The sequence below is a fragment of the Haliotis asinina genome, chromosome 1 (assembly GCF_037392515.1).
Source record: "Haliotis asinina isolate JCU_RB_2024 chromosome 1, JCU_Hal_asi_v2, whole genome shotgun sequence".
Taxonomy (NCBI): domain Eukaryota; kingdom Metazoa; phylum Mollusca; class Gastropoda; order Lepetellida; family Haliotidae; genus Haliotis; species Haliotis asinina.
Window position 1 is genome coordinate 88,823,496 of NC_090280.1, and position 14,525 is coordinate 88,838,020.

The window sequence follows — 14,525 nt, forward strand, 5'->3', positions numbered from 1 at the left end:
AGTGAGTGAGTGAGTTAATTTTACGCCGCACTCAGCTATACTCCAGCTATATGGCGGCTGTCTGCAAATAATCGAGTCTGGACGAGACAATCCGGTGATCAACAACATGACCATCGATCTGCGCAATTGGGAACCGATGACATGTGTCAAACACGTCAGCGAGGCTGACCACCCGATCCGTTAGTCGCATCTTACGACAAAGCGTAGTCGCCTTTTAAGGCAAGCATGGGCTGCTGAAGGCCTATTCTACCCCGGACCTTTGCACGGATACATAGACCCAAGTACAAAACCCTAAATAATAATGATAGTGACAACATGGTTAGATACACTTTTTTTACACACTTCTCAACCTTAACGTTTCTTTTCACAAATTTTGCCCCTCCTTGGGATCAGGAACCGTTAAGCTGGCTACTGTGACACTCCACACACCGGAGTAGACACTGAGGATCTGATGTCACACCACTAGGTCAAGGACATATGTCAGTTGACGCTAGTGACACCTACGACTACATCACTATCGGCGATAACATAGGTCACATGTCACTCCAGGGCAGTCACCATCTATGTCTGCCCCAAGGACTCATAAGAGAACTGAGCGTTACTGTACGTGTAAATGTGACAGTCAAGACGTGGTAGTTTTAACCATTGTTTATCCGCCATTGTGTGTGACTAATTGTGGTAATCTCAAGACTCAAACGTAAATTACTAGTTGGCGTATCAACAATCGTTTATGGTAGATAAATGTCAGCGATCCATCTTTATTTGGATCCATCATCATCATCATCATCATCATCATCTTACCCCACACTCTATTATTTTCAATGTACACCGTTGGGAATTTCGAACACTTCTGGTGCTTCACGGTAGTACTTCTTTGTCTCGAATACAATTGAATCACGCACGAAGCACGGAAATTACCGATATTTTGTGATTGAAAATCGATGGAACGGAGATAAATCTGTTTACCGTGTGTCGTCTGCAAAATGGCGATTCGCCTCGCATTCAACAGAGGTGCTTCAAACAGTTCAAAATTAAAATTCGGGTGTTCGGTAAGATAAATACGTTGTTCACAGGTCCCTCGGGGGCAGTGGGCTTCCTCGTGACCAGTGAACAACTTATAGAATACGGAAGGTCTACAGTGATGCAGGCTACAGGTGTTTGTCACTGTTGTGAGGCCGGGAACGGTGCCGATAAACCAGACCCAGAGTTCCTGATTGTATGTAAATAGTTTATAGTAAATTTCATGACATCAGCATTTATTCTATAGACCGTACATGTCCAGGGCCCCGCTCTACAAAACAATCTTAGAGCTGAGACTATACTTTGACACAGATGACTGTCGTAACGTTTCGATCGCTTTGAGGAGTGGGCTCTGGACCAGTTCTAAAGACACTATGCAACCCATCAACAGGTCATCCTCGATATCTCCAGGGTATACGTTCCGATAAGTCTCCACTATACCCTGGACGCATCTACGGCTCTGCCAGATAAATTTATTACCTCCCTTGACTGTCTTTTCATCCAGTCAGGTGTCTGGAAGAACTGGGAAGTTGAGCGAACCAATCACAACTCACTTTCGTTTTTTAAATTATCTAACCGATTATACTTGTCAGCAGAAACCATGCAGAGGTTCTCTGGAAGAGGTAGAAGGCTTTCTTGCATATGTTGTTTTAAAGTTTCGGACCTGTCAATTTGTTTGCATGACTTCCGTAAAATCTGGGAAGCACTGCGAGCAAACCTTCGCAGTTGCGACCGCTACCTTTGTTGACGCTGGCAAGCTCAGTTTTAACGGTGGCCTAGCTGATTGGCTACTGTGAGAAGGCGGAGTCAGCAAAGGGAGGTAATAAATTTATCGGGCAGAGCCGTAGATGCGTCCAGGGTAAAGTGGAGACTTATCGGAACGTATACCCTGGAGATATCGAGGATGTCAACAGGTTAGACTCACTTAAGGCCCTCACTATATGCTATGCATGTACATATGGTTACGTCGAGATTTATTTCTCCACCACTAACTTGGGGGGATCAACTACAAACCATTTTACAGTTTACAGCTGACCTACTTATCCATTGATTTTCATTATCGTCAAAACGAAAGTACCTATTGAGCACTGGGCAGATGGTGCAGGACGGGTTATGCAATACGTGTATACGTGGACGCACACCTTAAAGCCAACTCTACTGTTGTTCGCGAGAGGTAAGAAACATTTTATGTTACTTTACTAAGAAAGTGAAATCCCAAATATGACATATGTTGATAGTATAATGTCATTAGGAATTAAACCACATTTAGTTGTACCAGATTTTCTGTTCGAGGAGTGATTTAACAGGTTGTTGTCATTCTTGAGTTACTTCCTGGTTGCTACCGACAGGTGAATGATATAGGCCGCCCTGGTTTGTTTGGTGTTACACTCAGCAACATTCCACGTCTGTGGTGCAGTCTGATCAACACCATGAGCATTGAACTACGCATTTGGGATACGTCGAAATGCCGTTCGCTAGCCCTGGGCTGACTTGCACAAAGCGATCTTAGCGCTACAATGATTGTAACTCCCATTCTTCAACATAGGCTTAAGACAGTCGTAGCGCTAAGATTGCTCTGTGCAAGTGGGCCCTGGCCTCCTACCAAAGATTGGATTAACTCCCACTGCCAGTCTCTTTGTTAGGGGATTAACAAAGTTAACTCAGAACTCAGAACTCTTTATTCTCTAGAAACCGCCAACGGCGGTATATGAGATAAACGTATATACGTTTGCATAACATACAAGACAGCAGCTCACATGATAGTGAGATGTAAGATAGCAATAAAATTCATTTTTAAATGCGTTAAATATATTATTCAATAATTTAGAAAGGCCTTTAAGGTCGCTTATATTGGTAGTAGATAGTCAACAAGAGCTTCATAGGGATGGGCAAATTTGGAAATTCTGTTTTATTTCGTGTTCAGAGACTGTTGTAGCAGTTGGATAATAGCTTCACATCTGAACAAATAGTGAAACTCATCTCCAACAGTCTTTGATACACAAAGCGGACATTGTCGGTCCTCACATGGAATACCCAACCATCGGCCACTCTCAATTGGTAATTTATGGTTAGGTGTTCTAAATTTCAAAATAGGGTAGCATATAGTTTTGGGAAAAAGATGATATTTTTCTAAGAAATTTCTAAGAAAATTCTTTTGAAATATTTATAGTAATTTCTCTCAGAACTTGAATCAACTTGAGACTTCCAATCTTGGAAGCTATGTAGGTGTTTTCGACCACCGAGACAAGCCAGGGCGATGAGCATACAGACGGACAACGATGCAACAAGGGGGCGGGTGTGGGGTGGGGGATTAATTATGATTAAATAAGGATAAGCACTACATTAAAACAGTTCGCTGATAGACAGTTCATTTCAACATTTTCCCATTCCCCATTCACATTCTACATTTTAATAATGTATAATGTACAAGCACTATAAAATAACACATTTATAGCGCAAAATCACTAATGAGATTCTGCCTCTCCTGTTGTAAACCCAGGGTCAACTCGTTGGCAAAGTGGGAAGACACCAAAGATTGTTTGATTGAACATGAAAATTCATTGTAGCAAAAACAAACAGATGTAACAACTACATTCTAACATTAAGAAAGCTTACAAACGAACACAATCACTACAAAGGTATCACACTGCCAGAACATTCACAAGGCAGTGTAACACAAGAGCAGTAATTAATCCGGTGAAACCAATTATAATAATATTTATCTCACTGCAGCAATGAAGTGACTGAATATCCAGGGTAAGATATGACAATTGAATAACAATTGCTACATAATCAACAGAAACCAAGAATACTCTGCACCATCGGTATCTTCTCGTGCGAGCTGCACTCGGCAGGCTTATTAGGTGAGCTAAGTCTCCATCTTGTTGGACATATTTCACAGGGACGAACAATATTTGCACAATCAAGCAAGCATAAGTGTTAATCCCCCTAAGTTGCTGGGTGAACGAGAAGACCTAAGTGGTATAGATTATCTTGGTCTCTGCTGTTATTCTATTACATGTTATTAATACTAATCTGCTGTCTGTCACAACATACCACGTATACATTCTTCTCACCATTTGTTTGGAGTGACTTTTAGCTTCATAAGGATGGAAGAATCTACATTCAAAGTCGCTTAACGCAGTTAAGTTGTAATCAATAAATAATAACTTTTAGAATGCCGATCAAACAATCACAGGAAGGTTATAGTATATTGCAGAACTCTGTCTAAATATAGCACACGTCCTAATACAGAGCACACCACTTTCCCTTACGGCTTGAGAATGATCATTATGGTTTTTACTTTGCTAGACAAACATGACGGACCTTATCTCAGTGGCGGCGATCAAGGACCTTCTGACAGAGTGTCCAATATGCACAGAGCACTTTGACGACTCTACACGAACTCCTCGTCGTATGCCATGCTGTGTCCAGTCCATATGCCAGCCCTGTCTGGAAACCTACAGTGGAGGCAATACAACTATATCCTGCCCAATGTGTCGACATCAGCACATCCTCCCTGGTGGAGTGACATCCCTGCCCAAAGAGACGGTCATCCTGAAGACTCTGGACTACCTCAAGATCCAGAAAGGTCTACACCTTCCATGTACAGACTGTCCTGACAATGAAACAGCTCAAGCCCAGTGTGACAACTGTGGGGTATTTCTCTGTTCAGTCTGTCTGGCTGCCCACAAGAGGAATGTAATAACAAAGAGACACACAATAGTTACATTTGATGAGATGAAGGGACGACCTGTGCAGAGTTTCCGTCGTCGACATGAATGTAGTCAACACCAGCAACCTCTACAGTTCTACTGTCTTACTTGTTCCAAGGTCGTCTGTGTGTCATGCACTGTCGTAGATCACGATAAAGGGAAGGGACATGATGTTGTGTCTGTGGATGAGGCACACCAAGTACTGTCGAAATCCACAGAAGACGTTTTTGTGAAGATGTATGCGAAGTCGGAGACACTGGACAAAGCAGAAGCAGAATTAATTCAGAAGGTAGAGAACATCCAAATGTCCAAGAGAGTTGCCATAGATGACATCAACAAAACCTTTGACAATCTGACTAATGTGCTGAAGCAACGGAAGTCGGTCCTCTTATCAGATGTTGAAGATAAATCTGCTCAGAATCTTCAACTGACAAAGGATGCACTGGAGAAAACCAGAGATTTGCACAGTAGAGTAAAATCCTCCACTGAATACACAAAACTAATGAGAAGTAATGCTGACATGATAGAGGATCTTCAGGTGATAGGGTCTTCAGCTGCCTCATTGAGCGCCATTTTGGAGGAGACGCCACAAAAGGTCCCCTTTGTCAGGACTGGTGTGAACTTTGTCGAGGCAAACATACACCATCTTCGTGATAGTATCAAAGCAACTGGAATGGTCAGGTCAGTCACGTTCTCCCCAACAGACAGGCCGAAGATTGTTCCAGATTCCAAAACATACAATGCCATCATCCTGGAACCAACAGAGTTACCTACAGGTATGTAGTGAGAATTTAGTTCATAGCTTGTTGACGCGTCTGTACCCATGTAGGCTTGCATGCTTGAGTGAACTGATACATGTTTGTAGGTGTATGTGTGTCTGTGTGCTGAGCGCCAAAGTTACGACAAGTGCAATTTCTTAGCGTCTTATGACGAGGACTGAACCACCGACTTCCACTCTCAGGTTAGGCTCTGTTTCTGCTTCAGTGTTCACACTTCTTGGTCAACACCGGGTGTTTCGAGGGACGTCTACGCGACTGTTAAAGCTGCCTAAAACACATATACACATCGTCAAAAGTATCGGACAACATAATTTAAGGTCAAAATAGAAAATATGATTTGTTTAAACTACACTGTTTTGTAAACATAATATCACAAGCACAAACACAAACATAAACACACAGAAGCCCCGAGCTGCACGTGCATGTTTGCGTTGAGCATGCTTGTTCCGGGGATCAGTTTGCTAAAATGCAGTAAGCACATAGCCTCCTCTCTCGTCGTATCTTATGTTGTCAGACACAGCTAAACTTTAATGTGATTTAAGGTATAAATGTAGCTCTATTTTGACCAACTAGCGAAAGCGTCGAGTGCCTCTGGACCAAAGATTATGGATATGTACCGGGCTGGTATGTGTGGCATGGTGTGAACATTAATCACACTGCCAAGCAGGCTAATGTCTAAGCATACTGCTTCCGGTAAAGTGAAGATCGCGCTGAGGTCGGGACATCCAAGTAAATAATACAAAAAATATGACAGGGTACAAGGGAGATCGTGCTCTCGTACACCAAGCCAGACGAAGGTCAGAATCTGCATGAGCACAGCTTTGATATGGTTGGCATCCGTACAATAGAGTGGTCATTAGCACCATCAGACGAGGCCTAAATTCTGCAGGACTGAGAGCAAGACGAGAAGGATACTAACCTGATCCTTTGTAGTGCTGATGTTTCGATAACCCTGCACTCGCCACACGCCCATTCTTCAGCATCTCCAACACAATGCCATTGGCGAGATACCATGGTCAGCCGGAAGTCAAGCATTTGTGGGATAAGGGATCCTCCACTTTAGAAGCTAGGTTTACTTAGCCCCAGTGTTATTCGCTACACTCCTACACTGGGTCTAAGAAAATGTAGTAGGTGGTGGCATCAGGTAAACTTTGAGCAATGTATGACCGTCCAATCAAACGCGAGACGGCTAAAGTGATTTAACCAATCAAACAACGGCTACTGTTTAAGGTTCGGTGTGACTTACAAAATGCACCGGTCACTGACACTGATCTCTCAACAAAGTTACGAAAATCCGCATTGACCTGCAGTATATACATTTCTGTTGACGTGGTTACCTTTAGCTAATATTTCAGCAAGCTGACATCCTTTAACAACCAAAAACACTATTTTCAGCGACTGTTTACTCACTGTTGTGGCGTGCTCCATGTGTATCATCCGGAGGCGAACGTAGGGATAATAGCATTCGGAATCGTACAAACCTTTGCGTGGGTAAAAGTTCGAAAGGTGTGTGCGAGTGTCCACTTTCGCGATTTGGTATGCTCTGATAGATCAATCTCGAAGGTTACCTGACGCAACCTCCTACTAGGTTTGTTAGACCCAGTGTGAGTCTTACGAATAACACTGGGGCTAAGTTGATTTAGACCGGAATTTACATATGCATTGGACGATGAGTGACAGCAGATCCATCAAAAGAGAATCAGATTGTGACAAGGATGAGATGGCGTACAGAAAATGTTATCCAAGTGCGATTCGATTACACCAGATACTGAGTCATTGTAGACCTTATTAGTGTCTTTAACGTTAATGAAATGTGAAGTTTGTTGAGTGTCCGCTGTAACGACCCCGTACTCTCAATAAGGTGTCAGCATAAACATAATTTCTCCCACATTCTACTGAAAAAGCAACATTTGCACTCTCATAACTCTCATCTAAAACATGTTTACAAAATCTCATATGAAATTGCTCAATGACATCCCTTTTATGGAAACCCCATATTTCAGAAGCATGTGAAATAATAGGTTTAATTTGTACATCAAATATTGTAGCTAAAAATACGTGATACATTTTTTCAGTCTAGCAACAGGGAGCTTAACAAAGATTAGGCTTTGTTGGCCTTATTTACAAGATTTTCGACAGGTTTGGACCACGATAGCCTGTTAAAAATAATAAATCTAAATAGCTATAGTAAGTAGATATTTTTAACCTACAGTCTGATACGATGTTGATTTTTCTCTGTAAACTTGTGACAGAATCACCAAATAAACATAAGTCATCTGCATACACCGACAGATACAATTCCATTATTTCTGGGCTACCAAATATACCTCGTTCTCCAGCATTGATCATTTCAGTATAAAATTGGTTAATAAACATGGCAAACAATAACTGACTAAAACCTTGGCATACACAGTACACCACTGAAGGCGTTAAAGTACTCAGAAACATTTAGTTTATAAAATTTTACACAAGTATTTGACTTAGAATACATACATCGGATTATATTTAACATAGATCCTTGTATATTGTCAGATAGCAAAACATAAAGGAGGAGATCCCTATTGACTGAATCAAAAGCTTTACGGAAGCCTACAAGCAAACAATAAAATCTACCGCCAGATTTTGACAAATATTTCTGAATAATACCTTGAAGTGGGAAAATATTATCAACAGTAGAATATCCTTTCCAAAACCTTCGGGGTATATATTAAAACAATCAACAAACTGTTTTAGACAATTACTCAAAATGAAGGTAAAAACCTTACAAAATATATCCATAACTGAGATCCCACGATAACTATTTACATCCTGAACATTACCTTTCTTATGGAAAGGAAAGATCATACTACATGACCATTGTTCTGGAAAAAACTCCTGATTTGTAAATACATGTACTGTTGAACACAGTATATAAATATGGCTGAAGAATATTCTTATTACATCTTAGCATTTCAAGAGGAATAACATCAGGACCAGGACTCTTGTTGATTTTGAGGCTACTAAGTGCAAAGTCAACTTCCTCGGAACTAAGTTTTATATGTAAGTGAGTGAGCGAGTTTAGTTTTACGCCGCACTCAGCAATATTCCAGCCATGTAGTGGCGGTCTGTAAATAATCGAGTCTGGACCAGACAATCCAGTGATCGACAGCATGAACATCGATCTGCACAATTGAGAACCGATGACATGTGTCAACCAAGTCAACAAGCCTGACCATCCGATCTCTTTAATCACCTCTTACAACAAGCATAGTCGCCTTTTATGGCAAGCATGCCATACTGAAGGCCTGTTCCACCCCGGACCTTCACGGGTCTTTTTCATTTAAAATTGTGTTAACATCATTATCGTCACATAAATCCAGTTCTGGCATTAGAGTTACCACACATGATTCTTGTTCATTGCAATGGACATGTTCGTTTCAATGATGAATATTATTCTTCAAACAGGCCCAATGCTGGAATGGGACCCAGGAACAGTTCGGCGTGGTATAAGCGTATCTGGGCAGGTAGTCACCAACACTCCACCAACCACCCCTTCTCCTGATACAGGATGTCGGATACAAGAAAACAACTTAGTACTGGCGTCCAGACCCCTGATGGTCCGAAACAACCCCGGTCAACAATGGATCCATCAGGTAAACATGTGGTTCTCTGTGAAAGAAAACATACCAGACAAGTGGATGCTACTGGAGACTGCTCTCACACCCACCCCTGTAGATGCTCCCTTCAATCAACTAACTGGACTGAGTGTACGTGTTGTTACATGCGACAAGCACAAGCTGCAGCTGTGTCTCCGGATTGCCTACTATAACACCAACCTCAGCGACATCCCACTCATCAAGAACAGAGCCGGCCAGGCTTATCAACTACGGCTGAGCTTTGTACTGGATGGAGCAAACAACAACCTGTTAGTTATCAATGCTGCTGATAACACAGTGTACACCACTGTCACAGATGTAGATTTTGACAGACCTATCTGGGTCATGATGTGTGTTAGTCGTCCCAAATATGCAGATGTAAGAGGAGAACTGATATCAGTCCACGACGTTACAGGATCCTTCAACGACTACAGTCGGTAGAGAAGTCTTCATAATCAGCATGACACTCTGCATGTACAATACAGATGCCAGTGTCTGAACCCAGCTCTTACGTAGGTTGTCTGAAGGTGTCGGGTATATTGCACAAGATCTAGATACTGGTATCTGCAGTAATGGTTAACTCTTGGCTACAAAGTCTGTCGAAAAAAACCCATACAAACCATGGACAGCAACACATGTCACGGATGCCTATGATTGTGTATACGTTAAATATCAGAGTGTGCGTAATTTGATCAAACTTTATCTGAATTACTGCAAGCTGACATCCTTTAACAACCAAAAACACTATTTTCAGCGACTGTTTACTCACTGTTGTGGCGTGCTCCATGTGTATCATCCGGAGGCGAACGTAGGGATAATAGCATTCGGAATCGTACAAACCTTTGCGTGGGTAAAAGTTCGAAAGGTGTGTGCGAGTGTCCACTTTCGCGATTTGGTATGCTCTGATAGATCAATCTCGAAGGTTACCTGACGCAACCTCCTACTAGGTTTGTTAGACCCAGTGTGAGTCTTACGAATAACACTGGGGCTAAGTTGATTTAGACCGGAATTTACATATGCATTGGACGATGAGTGACAGCAGATCCATCAAAAGAGAATCAGATTGTGACAAGGATGAGATGGCGTACAGAAAATGTTATCCAAGTGCGATTCGATTACACCAGATACTGAGTCATTGTAGACCTTATTAGTGTCTTTAACGTTAATGAAATGTGAAGTTTGTTGAGTGTCCGCTGTAACGACCCCGTACTCTCAATAAGGTGTCAGCATAAACATAATTTCTCCCACATTCTACTGAAAAAGCAACATTTGCACTCTCATAACTCTCATCTAAAACATGTTTACAAAATCTCATATGAAATTGCTCAATGACATCCCTTTTATGGAAACCCCATATTTCAGAAGCATGTGAAATAATAGGTTTAATTTGTACATCAAATATTGTAGCTAAAAATACGTGATACATTTTTTCAGTCTAGCAACAGGGAGCTTAACAAAGATTAGGCTTTGTTGGCCTTATTTACAAGATTTTCGACAGGTTTGGACCACGATAGCCTGTTAAAAATAATAAATCTAAATAGCTATAGTAAGTAGATATTTTTAACCTACAGTCTGATACGATGTTGATTTTTCTCTGTAAACTTGTGACAGAATCACCAAATAAACATAAGTCATCTGCATACACCGACAGATACAATTCCATTATTTCTGGGCTACCAAATATACCTCGTTCTCCAGCATTGATCATTTCAGTATAAAATTGGTTAATAAACATGGCAAACAATAACTGACTAAAACCTTGGCATACACAGTACACCACTGAAGGCGTTAAAGTACTCAGAAACATTTAGTTTATAAAATTTTACACAAGTATTTGACTTAGAATACATACATCGGATTATATTTAACATAGATCCTTGTATATTGTCAGATAGCAAAACATAAAGGAGGAGATCCCTATTGACTGAATCAAAAGCTTTACGGAAGCCTACAAGCAAACAATAAAATCTACCGCCAGATTTTGACAAATATTTCTGAATAATACCTTGAAGTGGGAAAATATTATCAACAGTAGAATATCCTTTCCAAAACCTTCGGGGTATATATTAAAACAATCAACAAACTGTTTTAGACAATTACTCAAAATGAAGGTAAAAACCTTACAAAATATATCCATAACTGAGATCCCACGATAACTATTTACATCCTGAACATTACCTTTCTTATGGAAAGGAAAGATCATACTACATGACCATTGTTCTGGAAAAAACTCCTGATTTGTAAATACATGTACTGTTGAACACAGTATATAAATATGGCTGAAGAATATTCTTATTACATCTTAGCATTTCAAGAGGAATAACATCAGGACCAGGACTCTTGTTGATTTTGAGGCTACTAAGTGCAAAGTCAACTTCCTCGGAACTAAGTTTTATATGTAAGTGAGTGAGCGAGTTTAGTTTTACGCCGCACTCAGCAATATTCCAGCCATGTAGTGGCGGTCTGTAAATAATCGAGTCTGGACCAGACAATCCAGTGATCGACAGCATGAACATCGATCTGCACAATTGAGAACCGATGACATGTGTCAACCAAGTCAACAAGCCTGACCATCCGATCTCTTTAATCACCTCTTACAACAAGCATAGTCGCCTTTTATGGCAAGCATGCCATACTGAAGGCCTGTTCCACCCCGGACCTTCACGGGTCTTTTTCATTTAAAATTGTGTTAACATCATTATCGTCACATAAATCCAGTTCTGGCATTAGAGTTACCACACATGATTCTTGTTCATTGCAATGGACATGTTCGTTTCAATGATGAATATTATTCTTCAAACAGGCCCAATGCTGGAATGGGACCCAGGAACAGTTCGGCGTGGTATAAGCGTATCTGGGCAGGTAGTCACCAACACTCCACCAACCACCCCTTCTCCTGATACAGGATGTCGGATACAAGAAAGCAACTTAGTACTGGCGTCCAGACCCCTGATGGTCTGGACAACCCCGGTCAACAATGGATCCATCAGGTAAACATGTGGTTCTCTGTGAAAGAAAACATACCAGACAAGTGGATGCTACTGGAGACTGCTCTCACACCCACCCCTGTAGATGCTCCCTTCAATCAACTAACTGGACTGAGTGTACGTGTTGTTACATGCGACAAGCACAAGCTGCAGCTGTGTCTCCGGATTGCCTACTATAACACCATCCTCAGCGACATCCCACTCATCAAGAACAGAGCCGGCCAGGCTTATCAACTACGGCTGAGCTTTGTACTGGATGGAGCAAACAACAACCTGTTAGTTATCAATGCTGCTGATAACACAGTGTACACCACTGTCACAGATGTAGATTTTGACAGACCTATCTGGGTCATGATGTGTGTTAGTCGTCCCAAATATGCAGATGTAAGAGGAGAACTGATATCAGTCCACGACGTTACAGGATCCTTCAACGACTACAGTCGGTAGAGAAGTCTTCATAATCAGCATGACACTCTGCATGTACAATACAGATGCCAGTGTCTGAACCCAGCTCTTACGTAGGTTGTCTGAAGGTGTCGGGTATATTGCACAAGATCTAGATACTGGTATCTGCAGTAATGGTTAACTCTTGGCTACAAAGTCTGTCGAAAAAAACCCATACAAACCATGGACAGCAACACATGTCACGGATGCCTATGATTGTGTATACGTTAAATATCAGAGTGTGCGTAATTTGATCAAACTTTATCTGAATTACTGCAAGCTGACATCCTTTAACAACCAAAAACACTATTTTCAGCGACTGTTTACTCACTGTTGTGGCGTGCTCCATGTGTATCATCCGGAGGCGAACGTAGGGATAATAGCATTCGGAATCGTACAAACCTTTGCGTGGGTAAAAGTTCGAAAGGTGTGTGCGAGTGTCCACTTTCGCGATTTGGTATGCTCTGATAGATCAATCTCGAAGGTTACCTGACGCAACCTCCTACTAGGTTTGTTAGACCCAGTGTGAGTCTTACGAATAACACTGGGGCTAAGTTGATTTAGACCGGAATTTACATATGCATTGGACGATGAGTGACAGCAGATCCATCAAAAGAGAATCAGATTGTGACAAGGATGAGATGGCGTACAGAAAATGTTATCCAAGTGCGATTCGATTACACCAGATACTGAGTCATTGTAGACCTTATTAGTGTCTTTAACGTTAATGAAATGTGAAGTTTGTTGAGTGTCCGCTGTAACGACCCCGTACTCTCAATAAGGTGTCAGCATAAACATAATTTCTCCCACATTCTACTGAAAAAGCAACATTTGCACTCTCATAACTCTCATCTAAAACATGTTTACAAAATCTCATATGAAATTGCTCAATGACATCCCTTTTATGGAAACCCCATATTTCAGAAGCATGTGAAATAATAGGTTTAATTTGTACATCAAATATTGTAGCTAAAAATACGTGATACATTTTTTCAGTCTAGCAACAGGGAGCTTAACAAAGATTAGGCTTTGTTGGCCTTATTTACAAGATTTTCGACAGGTTTGGACCACGATAGCCTGTTAAAAATAATAAATCTAAATAGCTATAGTAAGTAGATATTTTTAACCTACAGTCTGATACGATGTTGATTTTTCTCTGTAAACTTGTGACAGAATCACCAAATAAACATAAGTCATCTGCATACACCGACAGATACAATTCCATTATTTCTGGGCTACCAAATATACCTCGTTCTCCAGCATTGATCATTTCAGTATAAAATTGGTTAATAAACATGGCAAACAATAACTGACTAAAACCTTGGCATACACAGTACACCACTGAAGGCGTTAAAGTACTCAGAAACATTTAGTTTATAAAATTTTACACAAGTATTTGACTTAGAATACATACATCGGATTATATTTAACATAGATCCTTGTATATTGTCAGATAGCAAAACATAAAGGAGGAGATCCCTATTGACTGAATCAAAAGCTTTACGGAAGCCTACAAGCAAACAATAAAATCTACCGCCAGATTTTGACAAATATTTCTGAATAATACCTTGAAGTGGGAAAATATTATCAACAGTAGAATATCCTTTCCAAAACCTTCGGGGTATATATTAAAACAATCAACAAACTGTTTTAGACAATTACTCAAAATGAAGGTAAAAACCTTACAAAATATATCCATAACTGAGATCCCACGATAACTATTTACATCCTGAACATTACCTTTCTTATGGAAAGGAAAGATCATACTACATGACCATTGTTCTGGAAAAAACTCCTGATTTGTAAATACATGTACTGTTGAACACAGTATATAAATATGGCTGAAGAATATTCTTATTACATCTTAGCATTTCAAGAGGAATAACATCAGGACCAGGACTCTTGTTGATTTTGAGGCTACTAAGTGCAAAGTCAACTTCCTCG

The 14,525-nt window shown here is 40.7% G+C and overlaps 1 protein-coding gene and 1 pseudogene across 2 annotated transcripts; both read left to right on the forward strand.

Moving 5' to 3' along the window:
- Positions 1-1,831: 1,831 nt before the first annotated feature.
- LOC137299170 (E3 ubiquitin-protein ligase TRIM45-like) lies at positions 1,832-11,256 on the forward strand. 2 transcript variants are annotated; one of them, XM_067831739.1, is made up of 3 exons: positions 1,832-1,934; positions 4,333-5,512; positions 8,960-11,256. In XM_067831739.1, the coding sequence occupies exons 2-3, from the start codon at positions 4,339-4,341 to the stop codon at positions 9,589-9,591; spliced, it is 1,806 nt and encodes a 601-aa protein (XP_067687840.1). In that variant the 5' UTR covers positions 1,832-1,934; positions 4,333-4,338; the 3' UTR covers positions 9,592-11,256. The 2 variants fall into 2 exon arrangements, with proteins under 2 accessions (XP_067687840.1, XP_067687831.1); XM_067831730.1 differs by having other exon boundaries at positions 1,833-2,194; positions 8,960-10,800.
- A 699-nt stretch (positions 11,257-11,955) lies between these two features.
- On the forward strand, positions 11,956-12,621 carry LOC137299187 (uncharacterized; annotated as a pseudogene).
- The last annotated feature ends 1,904 nt before the right edge of the window (positions 12,622-14,525 follow it).